Source organism: Thunnus albacares, chromosome 4, assembly GCF_914725855.1.
Source record: "Thunnus albacares chromosome 4, fThuAlb1.1, whole genome shotgun sequence".
Taxonomy (NCBI): Eukaryota; Metazoa; Chordata; class Actinopteri; order Scombriformes; family Scombridae; genus Thunnus; species Thunnus albacares.
This window is the reverse complement of record NC_058109.1, coordinates 21,763,309-21,783,290: the sequence shown is the minus strand read 5'-3', so window position 1 is coordinate 21,783,290 and position 19,982 is coordinate 21,763,309. Positions and strand designations below refer to the sequence as shown.

General features: G+C 41.8%; 1 protein-coding gene across 2 annotated transcripts in view; it reads right to left on the bottom strand.

Moving 5' to 3' along the window:
- Positions 1–19,982, bottom strand: part of dip2bb (disco-interacting protein 2 homolog Bb) — a 40,269-nt gene that overhangs the window by 3,698 nt on the left and 16,589 nt on the right. Inside the window, exons 3-38 of one of the 2 annotated variants that reach the window (XM_044349320.1) lie at positions 19,240–19,392; positions 15,250–15,375; positions 14,807–15,148; positions 14,450–14,596; positions 13,673–13,792; positions 12,647–12,844; positions 12,287–12,378; positions 11,599–11,709; positions 11,364–11,487; positions 10,892–11,001; positions 10,589–10,691; positions 10,438–10,502; positions 9,630–9,723; positions 9,426–9,545; positions 9,193–9,307; positions 8,668–8,807; positions 8,158–8,294; positions 7,961–8,041; positions 7,718–7,845; positions 7,271–7,385; positions 6,944–7,145; positions 6,228–6,340; positions 5,899–5,922; positions 5,330–5,410; positions 5,067–5,190; positions 4,829–4,950; positions 4,394–4,505; positions 3,686–3,795; positions 2,747–2,877; positions 2,484–2,652; positions 2,211–2,381; positions 2,039–2,100; positions 1,203–1,260; positions 1,016–1,090; positions 739–913; positions 384–507 (exon numbers count right to left, since the gene is read on the bottom strand). In XM_044349320.1, the coding sequence (XP_044205255.1) occupies positions 384–507; positions 739–913; positions 1,016–1,090; positions 1,203–1,260; positions 2,039–2,100; positions 2,211–2,381; positions 2,484–2,652; positions 2,747–2,877; positions 3,686–3,795; positions 4,394–4,505; positions 4,829–4,950; positions 5,067–5,190; positions 5,330–5,410; positions 5,899–5,922; positions 6,228–6,340; positions 6,944–7,145; positions 7,271–7,385; positions 7,718–7,845; positions 7,961–8,041; positions 8,158–8,294; positions 8,668–8,807; positions 9,193–9,307; positions 9,426–9,545; positions 9,630–9,723; positions 10,438–10,502; positions 10,589–10,691; positions 10,892–11,001; positions 11,364–11,487; positions 11,599–11,709; positions 12,287–12,378; positions 12,647–12,844; positions 13,673–13,792; positions 14,450–14,596; positions 14,807–15,148; positions 15,250–15,375; positions 19,240–19,392 (4,474 nt within the window). The remainder of the gene's footprint in view (positions 1–383; positions 508–738; positions 914–1,015; positions 1,091–1,202; positions 1,261–2,038; positions 2,101–2,210; positions 2,382–2,483; positions 2,653–2,746; positions 2,878–3,685; positions 3,796–4,393; positions 4,506–4,828; positions 4,951–5,066; positions 5,191–5,329; positions 5,411–5,898; positions 5,923–6,227; positions 6,341–6,943; positions 7,146–7,270; positions 7,386–7,717; positions 7,846–7,960; positions 8,042–8,157; positions 8,295–8,667; positions 8,808–9,192; positions 9,308–9,425; positions 9,546–9,629; positions 9,724–10,437; positions 10,503–10,588; positions 10,692–10,891; positions 11,002–11,363; positions 11,488–11,598; positions 11,710–12,286; positions 12,379–12,646; positions 12,845–13,672; positions 13,793–14,449; positions 14,597–14,806; positions 15,149–15,249; positions 15,376–19,239; positions 19,393–19,982) is intronic. The other variant, XM_044349321.1, reaches the window with a different exon arrangement.

The following is a 19,982-nucleotide window of genomic DNA, read 5'->3' as shown; positions in this document are numbered from 1 at the left end:
GCTATCATCTGATGACAGTTTAGCTTTTTATTAGCTTGTTTTTAATTTATCTACATTCATATGCATGTATCTGCTTATAGAGATTAGCCGAAATGTCGTCTGGGCTGTCTCAAGTTGCTAATCACACTGTAAGCAATGACCAGCGCACGGAAGAGGAAGTCTTGGCCCGGATATCCGTTATTCATTATCCAGATATCCGCTCACTACAATGAATGTCAGACAGATGGCCGATAGATTCCAAGATTGCAACAAGGAAAACACATTTTTGAGTGAAGGGGGACTTTAACCATATGGAGAAGCATTAACGTGGTCAACATTTAGTTTCAGAAAATGTGTTTCAGAAAACTAAATGTTGTGCATAATGTATATCAAAGCATTCTCACCTCTCAGCAATACTGCGGTGAGCCCGGGACACTGAGGTTTCAATGTCAATGGGGTGGTAGCGCAGCCCTCTTAGCTCCAGGGTCTCATCCAGGGAGCCCACCACAAAGAGAGCATCATGTCGATCTGAGCACAGAGAGACAGGGAACATAATCAACCCAGAGAGGTAAGTAGACAAAGTGTGAGAAGGCTAGACATGTGCTTACAGTATTTCAGTCTGATACATTTGAAGGTTTCATTCATTGTAACATTCAGTATAAGGCTGTTTATCATCTATAATCTAGCTGATAATAAATTCATCAAGGCTTGACTTTCCCAATAAAATCTATTTTTTTAGTTCTGTAAGGGTCTGTTTACCACCACTGGCGTCCAACAGCTCGGTCCTCTTCACAAAACCCAAGTATCCGGTCCTGGCCCATAAGGTCTGCGGGTCTCCGAAGCTGAGCTTGGTGTTGAAGTGGTCGGCCTGGAGACTCTCCTCTCCATAGATGGTGTAGTAGCCACTGGCATTGTGAGGGCTGTTCACCCAGACCTGAGAGAGAGAAGCATACACTGTTTCACAGCTGGTTTCAAACTGAGGAACATTTTACACTTGGTTTTGTGACAATACTGCCTGTTCATGGCTCCCTCTCACCTCTCCAAGATGAGAATCTCCGAGCGGGCCTCGGGTCTCTGGATTCACAATTATCACTCGAACACCCGGCAGTATCTGAAAATGAAAGTAATGTAGAGGCACTGGGGCAAACATCAACATGCACAACTTTAACTAAACAATTCATTAACTGAATTTACATCACTGGAGTACATTTGGAATATCTCACCTTGCCAGACTCCATTAGGGGAAGACTCTGAGGTGCTCCTCTCTCCACCAGCCTCACTCTGAAATGGCCAGCAACACAAACACACATAAGCATACATGTACAATCATTCATAATTAAAACTTGTACCATGCAATACTACCGTTGTCTATGATACTTTTTAAGTTGTCCATTTTCTTGATCTTTAGTTCTTAATTTTTTAATATATCTTAGTGTCAGACATTTAATTCCTGTGTTAGTCTTGATAAAGGCTGATGGACTGTATGAACACCGGGAACGATGGAAAAAGCACAGGACTTTACCAATTTATCTATTGTATTTTTATAAATATATTATCATGCTGTAATTCACCAAGTCAAAGCAAAAGTTGACCATGCAATGTTTTTATTATTTTATTATTTTATTATTATCCATCCATCCGTTTCTATACCCAAGCTTATGAGATTTATGTGGAAGTTGTTTTCTCTTCTCACTGAGTATGTAAGGTTTAAATTAAAAAAAAGACTAAATTGAATCAGATTCTTAAGTCTGTTTGAATCTCATTCAGATTTAGAAGAGACACAGGTTAAAAGCAGCTTTTAGTTAAATTAAATATGAGACTGTTACAAACTGTTTTATGGAAAAGACGCTCCACAAAATCTGCTAAGCATGATTGGGTTGATACATGATGTCACAAAGTAGACTTCAAACACTGCAGGCACATCAGTCTAAAACATCAGCTAAGACCTAAACTCTGACATAATACAATTCAAGGTCTTGAATTTAGAAAGCTTAAATTATGACACTCAAGACTTTGCAAAGGCTTTGGAGTCCCACTAGTTGAAATAACATATTCTCACCTGTCATGGCGGAGGGACTTCATGTCCACATACACTGTACAGGGATCAGGACCAGTGGTGCCCTGTGAGACACAAAGAACAGGTACATACAGGTCCCACTGGTTTTCACTCTAGGAATTATTCACAGTATAATTGTACTGAATGTGAGTCCAGGTCAAGTGGGTTGGTGTACCTGCAGGCAGATGGCCAGGTTAACTCTGGAGCCAAAAGCAGTGCTGACGGCTCTGGATGACAGCCCCACGTCCTTAAACAACTTGGAAAAGGAGTGTGAGAGGGCCAGGCGAGGGCGTTCCTCTGCTATCACGACACAGCTCCGCACACACGACAGGTTCACACCACGGGCCTAAAACACACAAACACACACACACAGTGAGTGACTGAAACCATGAGCAGATTTTGTGTCTGTCATGATTCATAATTTTCTCTCTATATATGCAACCCCCACCTTGAGTAACTCTGTCTGCGTGCCCAATCCTTTAGTGCAGAGCTCCATGACAGAGTAGGAACAGAAGGTGTCTCTGATGCGGTACTGACTGAGCGTGCTCAGCCACAGAGACAAGCAGCTCTCCAACTCGAAGGGAGGAATCAGGATGGACTGGTGACCTGAGTAAACACTGTAAGACAAGACATAAAGAAGAAGTGTATGAATGGAGAAGAAACATTAGAGACCAAAACCGAAACTGTACTGTGGGTGACGGTTCACTGTACCTTGCGAGGCACCACAGGACAAAGCCCAGACCACAGTAAGGATCCAGGCAGATGGCTATTTGGCGAGAGGAGTACAGTTCACACTGCAGCTTTATAGAGCGACAAAGTGCACTGACCGCTGCATGAGAGATCTGACACAAACAGGGCGATACATTAGAACATCGATGGGAAAACTTACAGTATATCTTCAAATAATGGTGGCTGTACAAAAATGCCACTGGCCTGATTCTGATCTGATTCTGTTATTGTTTGTCAGCCCACAATTTTTACCTCACTCTGTGTTGTGGAAAGGGTCAACTGGCTTTTACTTGGGACACAGGTCATTTCAGGTAGACTGTACAATAGATGAATGAGTGTTCTCTCCATTATTTTTTCGGCTCCTGACTGACTGATTACGCCAAAATGTATGTAAATATATACAAAACTAGAGACTTGTTCACAGAATTTTACAGTTTGTAGAAGCACATGTTTTGCTATTACCTAAACCTCTCAAAGGGTAACAGGCCCAGCGCATATCTATGCGGATTAATTGATTCTCATTGAATGTTTTCCAGACTTAATCGGTTTTGCAAGATGTAATCTGGCTTCATGCACTCATGATTCTGGGGGACTGACAAAAACAACCTGACAGACACCACCAGTGTTTCAGATTATTGTATAATTTTCTACTGTACCTACAATGGAAATATGTTAGATGGTACAATATGTATGTTTAGCCAATTACACACAGAAAATAAAAATACTTCCATAAATGCAAGGATCCCTTCACTGTAACAATACTCATATTCTGAAAGGTGTGGAAGCCAAGTGAATGAGGGAGACGGTGAAAGACATGACAAGAACTCTGCAGCTGGATATGTTATAGTATGTGGATATTGGATTGGGATGAAGGGAGAGCATCGCAGCAGAGTATTTGAAAGTGAAGCTTGTGTGTCTCACCTTGACCCCAGTGAGCATGCCTGTAGTGGAAACACTGAAGTCCAGATAAGCTATCATCTCTGCTGTGGGCGGCTTATAGATCTGTGGAGGCCGGCGGCGAGGAAGGTCATCTGCAAATAAAGACATTCGTGTTTTAAAAAGAAGAGAAAATTATATTAAGCAATAATGACACAACAAAAATTAATCATTTCTAAATGTGCCTGATACTGCCAATTATTGTTTACAGAATATTTATTGGTTATGCAACTCATTTAAATTCTTGTCTACCCACAACTTTGCCAAGCCACTGAGCAATTTTGATAATAACCGGAGAAAGCATTGCAGAGAAATGTCCCACTTCCTGTTTGTGTTCATGCTGCAAACTCACAGTAAGCAGCCTGTAATAACTCACGAGTGTTCCTGACAGAACTGTGCACTTCATACACTATCAAATATACACTCACTATAATTACTACTGCCCACTACTGAAGCTTAAAAATAAAATAACTATTGTAATCAATGTTTATATTCCTAATTTAGACTACAGTCACTTTTTAAAATTACAAATAACTGCACATACAGCTCGGTATTACAAGAATTTGACATTCTGCCAATGTTCTTGAGAAAAAAAGTATTAAAAATCCTGTTGATAAACTATAATAAGGGGTATCCAGTATCTTCATGCAATATTCCCTCATGGCGTGTATTGAGAATTTTTTGGTATCTTACCCGTGTCAATGATTGTTGGCCATGTTTTAATGTTTACAGATGCAGCAGCTTCTTTGGAGCGCAGAATCCGCATGAGATTTTGAGTCGTAAGGATACACGCTGCTTTACTGACCTGGAGACAAAACACAAAAAATGTGTGACAAAAACAGCCCTAAACACTCATAAACTCAACATAAATTATCTTCCTGATATGACATAACCCAGGACACACATATAGTGAAAGCAAGATGGCCTTAGAAATAATGTACTGGAACTTTGGAGGTCCAACCCACTTGAAAATAATGATAATAATAATGTTGCTCAATAATAAAATGAGGAGTAACTCTCAGCAGTCATTTTTTTAAGTTCTTGTAGGTGGCCAGATCACCATAAATGTCCCACACTCATGAAAATGCATAATCGGACATGTGCAGAAGAGCACACCCGTACACTTACATCAATAATCATGCGGACAGTAGGCAGAGTGGCTGCCAGGTTCTGAGGGTGCGGAGGTCTGACGTTTACAGGAACGCATCCAGCGTAGAGACAGCCGTAAAAGGCGGCAATCAAATCAATACCTGAGACAGAGATGGAGGACACAAGTAGTGTAAAAAAAAAAAGAGAGAAAACCATCCACGTTTCACAATTATTGATCTCAATGTGACACAGACAGGAAGCCAGAGGCAGAACCTACCGGGAGGATAAAGCAGCACTACATTCTCTCCAGTGTTAATGCTGCCTTTCTCGTTGAGCGCCGCGGCTATCTTCTCTGCACGCTTGTGAAGCTGGACGCAGGTCGCTGTGCCCACTGCCACACCCTGAAGGACAGGAAGAAATGAGAGTGAGAGATACTGTCTAAGGTCAACAGAATCGCAAGGTGTAATTCGTGTGGAAATATTTTGACATTGTACTTGTGCGTCACAGTTAAATTGACTTATGGACATATCAATGTGGTACCTTGGCATTAAGAAGCACATAGAGGACATGGTCTGGGTCTGTCTGTGCCCTCCACTGTAGAGCCTCCGTTAAATACTGATGCTGGAATAAAAAATATATATAATTAGGTGTGCTTTGTGGGTGTGCTATACTGAAACTTAATACTTTATTACAAACACAACCAAGCATGGAGGGCATTTATAAGGAGGGGTTTTTGTGCTGATGGAAGAACTGAACTACCCTTAATAAAACTAAATAAAGTGCTGCTCAGAGACGGCAAACCTCAGTAGACAGCTGTCTGGCATAAATTATCACTTGCCGATGTGCAAGCAATTTATAACACATACTGTGAGCCAATCCAGCTCTTAAAATAATGAACAATAATTTAGGAAGTGAAAGGTACATCTGCAATGAAACAAGAACGTGCATATCTGGTAACACAGATAAAAAACAATCAAGCATGCAAATTTTTGCTTGTGTCACAAATTAAGACAAGCACACAAAATAAAACCACAATACACTATAAATTAAAGTATGACAAGAATAAACACAGGTGTGGGGGAGATGCCAGAGGGGGCCATAATTCTTACCATCACAGTGGGCCACATACAGAGCTACATCCAGAGAGAGACGAGAGCAGAAAGAGAGAAGAGTCCAGATTTTTTTTTTTTTTACATCTCTAAAAAACTGAACTCTATCTGAGTTTAGGCCACTGTTACACTGGCAGCAGAGAGTCTTCAAACCTAACTATTTACCATCATAACACATTTTGAGCATTTATACTGGTCATGTGCACAAGTTTCCTGCTGTTCCTGAAAGACATGCATGTGGCTCTTCCGAAGATGGAAATGTGGTTAAAAAGTTATCCAATTCAGAGTTAGAGGCTAGTTAAAAGCTGGAGTGATCATGGTCAAACTACCTTCCGGACGAGATCCTGGTCTTCAATCATGCCGAGGTCCCTGCCTGCAGCCTGGGCAATCCTCTTTCCGGCCACCAGGTTGCCCACCATCACGGATGCTGGACCTACACCAACTACAAAAAGAAAAGGAAAAGAAAAAGAATGTGAGAAACACATAGAAAAGATAAGAAGAAAGGAGGAACAGATTAAAAGAGGAAGAGAGGAAGACCGGGCGGAAGACAGATATCAATGTTCGTAAATACAGATTCACATGATTAAACCGAGGAAACCTTAATACCTGTCACCTCAATTATAATCCTGTCAGAATCCACCATGACTTCAATTTTTACCTCACAGGAAAATAACATTAATTCAGTGTGAATACAAAGAGCAAAACTGCATGAAGTATTCAAGTGAACAGACTTTGCCTCACTGGATTACTGTGTTCAAATATGCAGACTGTGTAGCATTCGCTGTACTTTTGCAAATCCAGGGCCAATGTGGCAAAAATATTAATTTCCCACATTCAGACACTGGTGAGTGTACATTATATAAAACTTCTGACCATGCTCTTATTTAATGACAAACAATTTATACCCTTGCTTGCTCTCACATGGGACAGGGACGGCAGTTTCAGGAGGAATTCTAATCCAATCTTCATGTTCAGCATAGTAAAAACAAACCTCCTCCTCAGGTACAAATATCCCATTATAAAACAGCTTAATACACACACGTACCTGGCTGTTTCTGGCGGGGTTTGGGCAGGTTGGTGACACAGGTGTGTGGACACATTAGGATGTTGCAGGGGTGCAGGCTGCCGTCTAAGAAAAACTGCTTGGTGTCGGAGATGTGGATGCCACCCAGGGGTGTTTTAGGTAAGGTGTTGGCTTGGACCAGAGCCAGGCAGTAGAGGCCCACCTGGTGGATACTGTCGATAGCCTGCAGAGGAAACCAAACAATGCAACGTGGTTTGTTGGGTAGTAGCAGACTGCATGAAACACATATTGTTTCATACTAATTGCTTCACAAAAATACATCTGAAAGAAGATGAGGAAGGGATTAACCTGAAGTACTCGGCTCATCCACTGGAAGCTGTCCTCCTCGCTGGCATCTGGCCTCTGCTCCGCAACAATCACTACCCTCTCATCATAGAACACGGTCACCGAAAACACAGCAATCCTGACACAAAAACAAACACTCAATTATTATAATAACCATGCAGACAGGGGTTGCCATATTCTGAAGGTAAGAAAGTAAGAAAAACATCCTGAGTTTCCCCTTCTGCAAAAACTGTTTTGTGCCTGCTATGTTTCCTTTAAACCACCAGATGTCAGTAGTGATAAATAGGATTCCCTCTTGACACAGCAGGCACATGGCAGAGGGGCTCAGCCTGTTTCTACACTTTGTACTGAGAAGAATTTGGTGCACTTAAAACTACCATCCACCTTCTGTGGCAACACTTTCACAGCTTTTGTTGCACAGGCACTACCACATTTCGATGCCCTCCTCACCTCCCACGATACACAGTCTTGACTGGCTCCACGGCAAGTGCAGTGGCCACCAGGTCATCAGCATTGTGTCTCCGACCGCTCACCATCAGCAGCCCCTCAATCTTCCCCACCACAAAGATCAGGCTGCCCTGTACAGAACACGGGACACACAGCAGGGTCATTATTAAGTAGCAGAAAGGGAAGGTTTCCAGAAAGGCTCATGTTACCACAGATGTTCTACTGTAATGAAACAGTCCCACTTACTGGGCCAACAAACCCCAGGAGTCCTGACCGCACAAATGGAATCTCTCCAATGGGAACTCCATTAGCATTAACTGGAATCACCTGAACACAATGACACAAAGACAGAAAGGATGACGGAAAAAGAACTTAATTAACTCTACTGTTGTGTGAGATTGTATCAGCACAGGCAGGTTCTGGGTTTAACTCTGCTTTCATACCTCAAAGGTGTTTTTGGTGAGTCCTGGCAGGCCGTAGTACATGTTGCCTCCAGCACGGGAGTTGATTATTATCTCTCCTATCTCATCTGTTTTACACAACTGAGGAGGCCCGTCTGGTTTAACAATGCACATCAGAGCTGGAGGCACACAAAGGAATAAATGTACATTCTGTTTTCTGAAACATACCACATGTGAAAATCAACTTCCAGTCTAGTCCACTTTTTTGTCTAATGCGTTCTTGTTGGTGTGTTCAGGCACTCAAGGAAAGCTCCAAAATCTGATTTGAAGGTTTGCTGCTAAACATCATTCTTATCAGACCTTACATTTCAAATACTCTTTTTCATAACATCTACGTGTGTTTATTGGGCATGAATTCATGACACCATAGCTCATGAATGCTTTTTGGCAGTCGACTCTCAAATCTTGGATGTCAGATTTTCCAACAAGCACCTCTTAGTCCTTTGTTTTTCATCCTTTTACTTCATTTTGACTGTTTCTTTCTGTTCTCACCTCCAGGCATGACATGTCCCACATCTTGCACAGTGAGGGCTGAGTTCTTGTCCTCGGTGTTGACCCTAATGACCCCGTGGCTCAGGCCGCCCATGGAAAGAATGGCACGGGCGGGGAGCGGTGCGCCCGGTAATCCCGGTCTACAAAAAGGAGAGTCTGATCAAACATGAACGTTTCCATCCATCCCATCTGTTCTTACAGTTAGCCATCTGCCCGCCCACCCATGTACGCCACCACATAGAACAGAGTATGTCTTCATCTACCCTGAAAGACCAGTAAAAATTAAAATCAACCTTGACTGTAACAGTGTGTCGTGCTTTTTCTTTGTTATTTTTTATCAATCATCGGCTACTGTCCTCTCAAGGGCCTTGGATTGAAAGGACATGAGGGTGGACTGAGTGAAGAACTGGGAGGTAGGTGGGGCAAGAGACTTGGAAGAAGGGAAGGATCTCTATCTTCAGGTTTTCATCCTATACAAGGCTGAAAAATTCAGTAAAAAAAGGAAAATATGGGTCAGTGTCATACCTGCGTATAGCTACTGTCATGGCCTCAGGGGAGGTGGCACAGGGACAGATAACCTCAGGCTTCAACCCGTGGGACTGGAACACGTTCAAGAAGGCATCGCAGGAAGACACCGACCCTGGAACGAAAGGAGGGATGCGTCAAAGAGTGCTAGAGATTCAGCATATTACATCTGATGAATGCCGTTTGAGAAAACCTTGTTTTACAAAACTATAAAAGTCATATGAAGTACTCACAGGGGTTAGCACCATCAGCAACAATCAGCATACGCAATGACGCCAGGCTGGTGTCTCTCTGGTCCCGGTGAGCCATCATGGCCCAGTGCAGATCACGGCACTTCACCAAAGCTAAACGAGCTGCACCACAATAATTTAGACATTGTTTTATAAATGTAATTCGTTACTTATCATTACTCAAGTGAAGCGACCGGTGTAATTTACCTTTGTGGATGTGAACCCTCTGAACCCAGGAGAGAGGACAAGCCTTCATCACTGCATAGGGAACACTTATAGTGTGTATCCTGTTCATCACAGCCTGCAAACACACAAAACCTGATTAAACAGCTAATACGGTGTATTATTATTATTATTACTATTATTACTATTATTAAGTTATTTTTCCCATCATGAGAAAAACAATGTTTTACTTAATTATGTTTTTAAATACTGGAAAATGTTTCAAAAATATTTACTGAGTGACCACCTTCTTCCCAGTACTAACAGTCTCTCTGGTGAATGATTTGAGCAACGGAAATGAGTGAAAGAAGATAAAATTGTGTGGGCGGGCAAAGAAAAACAAAAGGATTTCTTTTCAAAACATACCAAATAAGGAAACAAAGACTCCTTTAAAGAAATCACCCAAATTCATGAGCAGAAAGAAAAGAGAGCTTAACTCTCTGAAATCTGTATAATAAGAATAATTTATATGACAGGAGTAATGGAAAGAAAACAAATTAAAATATCATGGAATCCATGAGGTTTTATATTTTCGACCATCAGTCAGTTAAACTATTAAGTGATGAGAGCACAGACAATATAATCCCCTTTTCTGTGGTGATCTGGTGTAACTAGCATTATCTAAAATCACTTTGAAAGCATTACAGAGACACATGGATGACGTTGGTATTTATTTTCCTCATCACTTATTAGGGCAACAAGCCCTAAAAATCAATGTGACAATTTTGTGAAATCCTTTATTGAGCTTTCATGTGTATGCATCCATGTGTAGCATGCAATCACACACGCTCACCGTGAGAACTCCGTGCCACAGGCCCATGTCCTTTTTAAAGTCCAGGACATTCACTAAAGTTTCCCCTTAAAATGAGACACAAAGAAAGTAGATTTATAACAGCTGTGTTAATGAGGAAACTCGACAGATAAAAGATGACAACGGCACTCACCCTCACAGTAGTTGCAGGCCTGGGTCAGCGCCTGACAGTGGGTCAACATGGCTACTTTAGACACAGCCACACCCACCACTGTGCCCTCTTTACTCGCCTTGTACTACGAAACACAACAACAGAGAGGGAGCATGACGAATTTGTTCAATACAGTTCAATACAGTTTCATACTTTGATCACAACAAGATGCAGACAACTGTCTGTTTTAAATGTTCCCAATTTGCTTTTATTGAGATCCAATGTTCTCTCAAGAAGATCACATGTAACTAAATCAGTTGACACACCGACAAGCAGCTCTGTTACCTCGATATATGCGGGGTCAGTGTTGGCGGTGGGGATGTGAGGCTGCCAGTCTTTAGAAGGCTTGGTCAGGTATTTTGAGTCTGTCACCACCCACTTAAGACGAGGCCAGCCTATCAGAGAAAGGCATCAGTGAAAGTGAATTTAATGAAAGCAGAGTTATATTACACTTCAGAATATCAAAAAGGGATTCATTTCAAAACATTGTACAACCATTTTGAGAAAAACGATGCATGGAATTCATTGTCACATGTTCATGAAAATACAGAGTAGACTGTATCCTCTCTGCATAACAATTTTGTACACAAACAGTCTGAAGGTGACCTGAAACTCAGCTGTTACATGTTTTACTTTCAGCAATACTTCATAAGAGAGAGAGGAATTTTTTTCTCAAGGTGAATATATAATTATTGAATGATCTTTATTTTTTAGTATTTTAACAGATACTTCTCCATTTAGGAAAGAGCTTGCTGACCTTTAAATTGCAGTATTTCTCCTGTGGGGGTCTTGGGTAGACCCTTCAGACATATCTCACTCGTCAGAGCCAGACCGACACCACAGCTGCCGAGCAGAAACCCCACCTGGCTGATACCTGCGTCCTAAATACCCCCCAACACACAAACACAAAAACACACTCAGGTTTTTAATTAAACAGAAAAAATATAATTTCTTTACTCATAAAATGCACATTCCTGTGATGGTTTTCTTACCTTGCGAGACAGTGGCACCTCAATAGGTACAGGTATAACTTCAGCCAAGAGACAGCCGTAGAAGGCTACCCAGAACATCCCGGGGTCATTGTTGGGGTACACCAGCGCTACCTAACAAGACATTAAACTTTCCATTTAGGACAGTCTTATGTTTTGCTAATATTTGGCAATTAGCTCTGTATATAAAGAGCAGTTGAGGTTTATGGGAGTGTTGTTAGTTTTATAGATATTTTTGTTGTAAATCAAAGTATTGGACAAAATGAAATGGTGGCACTAGAGGAAAAGTCAGGGGATCACCAAACTCATGAAGATTCATCCTTTAAACACCATGAATGTCTGTACAAAAATTCTCAAAAACTCAACAGACTGACATTTCCATCCCTGGAGCCACACTGCTACCGTGACTACAAATAATGTAATACTTTATTATCCTTAAAGCTCCTTACAGTGTTTTATTTCTGCCTTGTACAGATAATTCAAAGGTCAGACACAGTATATCACTTCTGGAGCCGCAATCAGTTCAGGTGACTTCGCACAAGTTCAATTCAACGAGGCACACACTGTAAATACACAGATTAAATCAAGGCTTACAGCACCTGGTTGCACGCAAAAACTGCAAAAATCTATTTCTCTGTACCAAATTAATTTGTTTATTGTGTGTGTTTCTCTTTTCTGTCGCCGCTCTCACCCTGTCTCCAGGTTTAAGGATTTGCTCATTCTTGGTGCCCAGCTTGTTCAGGAGGGTGTACGCCAGCTTCACACTGCGACTCCACAGCTTCCCTAACAGACAGACGGTGGAGCAGAGAGGAAGAAGTAAGGTGGGGGTGGGTTGTACATCTTACCACTGCCAAAAACAAATCTCATGTCACAGAGTACACACATCTTTCCCCTATAGACCTAAACATAGCAATATTAATATGTACCTTTCAGTACAAAAAGTGTATAAAAGTAAGAACATAAATACATAAAAGCACATGAAAGTGTGTGACTTTTAGCAGATGTATGATACAAAATAACTCCCTAACTGGTCACTGTAAACATGCCTCACCATAGGTCAGCGTATAAAGTGGTTTGCCCGTGATGTCAAGAGCAGTGAGGGCGGGGCTCTTCCCCTGAGTGGCCCCCCAACGGGCCAACGCAGCCTGCAGGGCTGGGGGCCAGTTACTGACCACTCCCAAAGGCTCCCCTTTCACCGGAATGATCTGACGGCCCTCCGGCTTGGGGGTGTTGGGGTCCGGCTGGGCCACTGTGTGAGAGATAGACAACAGAACAGTTTTGGGTATGTTACAGATTAATGAGATCCATTATGAATGTTGTCCAGGGTAAAATGCAAGTCCATACATCACTATTGGTCTATACTGTGTATCGCTTCACGGACTGAGCCTTTCCAATGGATTTCCCTTTAATGTCAAGCCTACTCTATCTCCCTCTCCTGTTAAATTGTCCCTTAGTTCCAATGAAGGCAAATTTTCATACCACAGCATGCAATGATATTTTAAACAACACAGAGCTTCCAACTTTGTGGTAAGGGTTTGAGGAGGGCCTTGGTTTTCTTTCCGGGATGAACTGCAACACTGACCGCAGGCCATATTGTGTAACATCATTGACGGACCTCATGAATGCTCTGATGGCTGAATGGGATCAAATCCCTGCAGCCAGGTTTCAAAATCTATTGGAAAGCCTTCCCAGAAGAGTGAAGGTTGTAATAGCAGAAATATTCATGCCAATCGTTTTGGAGTAAGATGGTCAATCATATGTGGCTGTAATGTTCCACAAACATTGTTCTGTCTATGTATTTTGGGTCATATGGTGTATGTAACATTAAAGTGTAAGGAAATGCACAAGTCATGTAGATTTTTTAAAAATTTGGTATAATAGTGCAGCCATAATAAAATGGCAACATTTAAATATTTCACACATTGTAAGTGTAAATTCACTTCAGCATGCAGACACAGAATGTATGTGATATAGTTAAGCAGAGGGGTCATATGATCTACCTTGAAGGCTCATTCAGAAGTAATTTAAGAGGAATATTGGTAAGATGGAGGTTGAGGTGTTTCATGAAGCAGCTCACCTTCTACAATCTCCTCTGAGTCGTCAGTGAAGAAATCGCTGAGCGGGGGCCTCTTTGGCCTCTTCAGAGTATTGAGAAGCTGCTGGATCTTGGTGGACACCCTGCTGCTCACAGGAACTCCTACAAGCAGGATGAAGGCGGAGAGGTGCCGTTGCAGGACAAACACACAGTCACACACACCATGGCTCGTGCACATAGTGACAAAACACTTTCGTTTAAACTTCTTACCATCTCACAGTCTGCTGCTCCTCATCCCATAAAATGAGAGATGGTAACTTTTTTGTTAAGATTTAATTATTTAACTTGAATCGATTGTAATAGATTTTGGGAATGAAAAGCAGCATACAGAGGTGGCATCAACACAAGGAAACAAGGTGAGAATTGGGGTGAAGGTTGTGTTTTTTCGGTTTGGGATAAAACGTGAGGATTCATTCTTTGTGTGGATGTTGTTTTAGTTGCAACGTTTTTCTTGAGTCATTCATTACAAACAGGAGGGAGAGTAAGGGTACAACAGCAAACACAGAAGGCTACAGACAATTAACATTAAGGAGTTTTCCTTACTCTGCATATTACCTCTTCCTATCAGCCAGTCAAATAAACATGTGACACGGTGGAAAAAGATCAAGAAGAAAAGAAAGCAGTAAAGTCTGATTAATTATATGTCCATGGTTAGAATTTGGCGCTTAATTTGAAGAGAGAATAGATTTGTGAAGGATTTAGAAACAGGTTCCCGCAAAGACACTCAAACACATATAAAGTTGTATGGTAGCAGTTTACCGTCCGCAGTCTCCATCATGCTCGAGCGGCTCTGCCCCCGGCTCATCCCTCGGACCACAGCGTTGGAGGGCAGGTCAACCCGCGGGCCTCTGGCTGGAGGTGCCACAGCTGTCACATCTGGAGGGGGGGCGCTGTTCTCTGAGTGGGCTGCAGTGGGGAACATGAGAGACAGTCTGAATGAAGCCATTCGAAAGCTTCAGCTAGCTTTTTAATTATAATAAAACACTCTGGAATATTTACAGGTGTTTGAGTGTACTAGAGACCGGTATAGGCGTAATACTAGCATGGTCAAAATGGATCTTTTGCATTGTAGTGAATACACAACAACAACTACAAAAAGTCAGTCCAGTGCCTCACCAATACGACTGTGAGCCAGCATGTCTGTCACAGCCGCGGTGTGGGGCGGCTCATGTGGGTGGTACTGGGGCTGGTACTGCGGTTGGTAGTGAGGCTTATACAGCGGTTGGTACTGTGGCTTGTACTGGGGTTGAGGTTGAGCCTGAGGCTGGCTTTGCGGCTGCGGCTTGGCCTCTCCATGGGACAGGGTGGAGGAAGCTGAGGAGGAGGTGGAGGAGCCCTGGACAGAGCGGTTGATCCAAGAGTCCGGACTCTGCAGGTTGGGATTGACCAGAGGCGGGGGAGCGACCACTGATGACTGCCTGCGCGCAGACGTCTCATCCTCAGAACCTGATGATGAGTCTGAGCAAAAGTGAAAAAGGTGTGAATTGAGGAGTAAAGGTCTAACTGTCTGTAAAACTGTCATGACAGGACATGCAGACTTGTCCTTCTTCCTGTCCTACCTGGTGGTGTGCGGGTTTCGATGGGAGACTGCACGTAAGTGGAGCGCCTTTTGGTAGGCATGGGCAGTGCCATCTTCTCCTCCTTATGTTTAGCCAGGGCAGCTTGTACTGCCTCAGTGTGGATATCTGAGATAAAGAGAGAGAACAATACACTTTGAGTTAGGAATGGCTTGATCCAAGTGACTTCAGATCTGAGTCAAAGCAAGGAAACAATGAACAAAGCTTAAAAATTGACTCATCAAGAGACACTCTGGTTCTGCTCATAGCTCAAAGTCAGAATAAATGTGCATAAAAGCTTGGTAACCACTGCTTCATTCAGTGTTTTCCCAGTAATTTCTGACATTTTAGCTTTGTTTCAATAAGCCTTTGTTCAAGAAGAAACAGCATATTTGAATATTAAGGAAAGTTATAAGTGAAGAAGTCATAAATAAAAAAAAGTGGATGGCTGTGTTTTCCCACTGAAACAGGAAACCACGACAAGAGGAGAGAGCGAATCTGTTTATTAACCCACACACTTGCCTACACACATATGCAAGCGCACACGCAAACACACACACTAATAAATGCAGATACTTTCGCTCGATCACACCCACAGGCACATTACAAGGACCACGTGAACAGCCACACACTCAAGACTGCGTAACAAAACGTGCAACAAAAGCCCACTCACTGACAAATCACATCTATTAACTCAGGGGACATCATTTCCATTCAAACATTAACACATTTAAATAAACCATCAAGCACAGCTCGTTACACAGCAGCAGCGGGGATCGTAATTACATAACCATCATTCTGCTGAACAGATTTCTCTGGGCTAAATCATCCTTTAAACCATGCTTGTACAGTATGTTTGTTTTGTATGTGTTTTTATGTGTATGTATGCATGGATGTTTCTGTTTATTTGTACATTTTTTGCTGTTTTATTTATTTTGTTTTTATGTAAAGCACTTTGAACTGCTTTTGTATGAGATGGTGCAATACAAATAAATTTGAATTGATCTTTCTCATAATGTGCCATCATCCACGCTCACGCAGGAGCGTCAGGAGAGGCTGATTCCTTATACATGTTTGGGAGGATGAGGGCTGTCTCCGTGGCGATAAGCGTGGTGGGGTGTGTGGAGGCTGTGGATGAGTTTTATACCAGCTCGTATCAACACTGAGGGCAACTAAGGACTTAGAGAGGTCTCACACATTCACACCTCAGAAACTAAGGGCTTCTTTGGTTTACTATTGCAATTTTGAACCTTTAACTATTGAAACAGCAGCATCATCAACAACAAAACCAATTGTACCCTTTAGAGTTTTCATAATGTTTTATTGAAAACAGCACTGGCAGGTTGTTTGAGGGGAGCAATAACTGGAGAAAGCTATGGGAGATGAGAGGCAATTTAATGAGGATTGTTCTGCACTTTCTCTGCAGCCCATAAAATGATAAGCACTTTGCTTAACACAATCTGTTTCCCACTGCTGCAGTGTTTTCTCAGTCCCACTTGTTTATGTTGTTTCTCTTTTGGACCTACTTCTAGCTTTCCATTTATTTCCATTTCCATCAATCTGTCTGAAAGTCGGTCCATCACTTTGGTCCAGACTGAAATATCTGAACAAATATTATACAGATTGCCATTAAATTTTGTACAGACATTCATGGTCCCTAAAGGACCAAGATTGCTGATTTTGAAATGTCTTGGCAACTATTGGATGTATAGTCATCAAATGTGGTACAGACTAACATTCCCATCATCTTTAATGTTACTGTTTAGTGTTAATTAGCAAATGTTAGCATGCTAACATGCTAAAACCTGAGATGGTAAACATTATTAACATCATAATGTTGGCATTGTCACTGTGAGCATGTTAGCATGCTAAAGTTAGCGTTCCTCACAGAGCTGCTAGCATGGCTATAGACTCAGTCTCGATGCTCGCTGGTTAAAGGACAGGTTCAGTTTTTCAAGTCTTTCTTAAAACAAGTCAAGTGCCCAAATGAACATTGAAATAGACAAATAAAGTAGATATCTTTCAATATTACAGTCTTTTCAGTGCCAAAGTCCCTTTTTTTTAGTACTATACTTCCACCGCAGCTCAACAGGAACTTCAGATAAACTTTTAAATGCATTTTTGCCCAAAATGACTGAGTGGACACACTGTGGATTTTGGCCCCCATCACTTACATTGAAAGTGCATTTAAAGGGGATCTTTTAATAGCCAGTATGAACAGGAGGAACAATTACAGTGAGGAAAACCTCTTTCACTGTTCATATGGGTACCTGACTGTTGTTTTAAGACAGACTTGAAAAACTGTGAACCTGTCCTTTAACACAAGCTGGGCATTTAAAAATGGTGGTTTAACTGCCAGTCAACCCTGGCTGTGTCCAGCTACAACAATTAGTCAATTAATCAATTAGTTGATTATTTTTCTGGCAACTATTAATCAAATAATAATTTTAGTCATTTGTTAAGCAAAAATGCAAAAAAATTGCTGGTTGCAGGTTCTCAAATGAAGTGTTTCTGTGTCATATATGATAGTAAACTGAATATCTTTGGATTTTGGACAGTTGATCAGACAAGACAAGACATTTGAAGAAGTCATAATGAGCTCTAAGAAATTATAATGTCATTTTTTACTATTTTCTGACATTTTATAGACAAAATGATTAATTGAGAAAACAATCAGCAAATTAGTTGCAGCCCTATAAAAATCCCACAGTGCAATACTTCCCCTTTGATAGAAATACAGTCATGCAACACTACACTGAGAACAGTAATGGGGCAAAATGATGATAATTCACATGTGTCTGAAACCTCAATTTACTGCTCACTAACTCATTGCTGTTTATTGCACAGGGGACAGCGAGTGAGTGAGTGAACAAGGGAGGTCTGTGTGTTGCTTGTTGTATATCACTTGACTGGTGACGACAGGCCCTCCAGCTTCCTTTAAAAGCAGCCTGGGTAATGGTGCCGTATCAGCGCACTTTTACTGTACTTGAACTTTAACTGCTCTGTGAACAGAATAAAACGCTCATTATACGGCAAAAAGCTCATCATCAGCTCTTGTCCTTGCTCTGCGCTGCTCTCCTTCAGGCCCGCTGTCTCTCCCTTTTCTCTCGACACATCAGTCCTACAAAATTTAACCTTTACGCTGCATAGTTGAAGCCCAAGACAACAACTTGCCCTCAGTCCATTTCATTTACCCTCATTCCCTTTATATACCTCAATTTATTGTGATTCCTTCTGAATCCTCAAATCAGAATCTGCTGCTGGTCAGATTTTCTACAAAACTGAGACATCGACAACGCTCCACCAAACTCCAGTTTAACAGGCTGACTTTAGATTAGTCAGGCTGGTATTTTGCACGCTTTGTGGTGAGGCAACAACTGTTGAAATGGAAAGCCGGAAAAGAGCGAGTATTCAGACAAGAAACAGCAGGGTGTGGGTCTGTCTGGAGGGAGGATGCTTTTACAGTCTGTACCTCAGCTAGCAGACGCTCTAATATCCTCCTCACGTGCTCTTTCACCTCTACTCTACTGCTCTGTTTTCCTTTATCCCTGCCAGCGTCAGGTTTTCCCCTCCAGATCACTATTCCTCTGTTCTCCACACAGCCTCCTCACACATAGCCGGGCAGTGACATCACTCTCCTTTCACAGAGTAGGGGTCCTCACTGAGGGGCTCCCCAGCTGCAGGGCTGCACGACCGTCTGTCTCTTAGCCACACACACACACACACACACACGTACACAAACACACTCTTTTCTTTAATTGGTCCCTTTGAAACAAGCCAGTGTCTGAGCTTAAAAACAGGCAGGCTCCACAAGTGAGGTTGATGTAGGCTAATCTAGTTTCAGCACTGCACAATTATCACAGGAAACTTTATTTCCTCAGTGATCGGTTCGTCAGAGGTATGAGGTGTTTTACTTTTGGAGAAAAGTCAAGCCAAATGTTGTTTCTCCCCTGATATCGGAGGGGGGGGGGGGCTTCATGTAGGAGTTCCAACCTGATCTGTAGCGGTCATCCCTGGTTCCTCCACTGCGATGTGTTCTGCGGGAGCGGCGTTCACGGTAACGGGACGAGCTGGAGGGTGGAGGTGCATGGCTGGAGGAGGAACTGGGCATGGGAGGCTGCACATCATTCTGAGGTGGAGGCTCCACTGTCAAATACACACAACAAATATGTGTTAATACAGAAAATACATGAGAATAATGAGCATAACCTTATAGCCGCTGCCTTAATACGAACTCCAGGGAGCAACAGCAGCCGTTTCTGTCAACACGATGCTTCATGTAAAAAGTATCTGCTGAAAGGATGATCTTGAAAGCATGATTTAGATGAAGAATTTTTTTAACAAGTTTGGTATGTTTAGAAAATTTTGGCACACTTTCTACAATTGTCTGGAGAACTTAACTTACGCAGGGTATCTGATATTGTAGAGGTCACTAGATGATGCTTGGATGATACTTATTATGTAACTGGATGCATTTTAAGTTAAGCTGCATTGCACTGTTGTATCTAAGGTTTAATTTATTAAATATAATTATAACATATTATAAATATTATACATATTATAAATATTATAACAGTTTTTTTCTGGTTTCTTTTCATGTTTTTCTAAAACCCCAAAGAATAATTGAATTGGCATACTGCAATATCACATTTTTATTATTGTCTTCACTTGTGCCTTAATCAATTTGCTCTCTGAAAATGGTACTAAAATATGCTCAAAAATACTGAATATATATC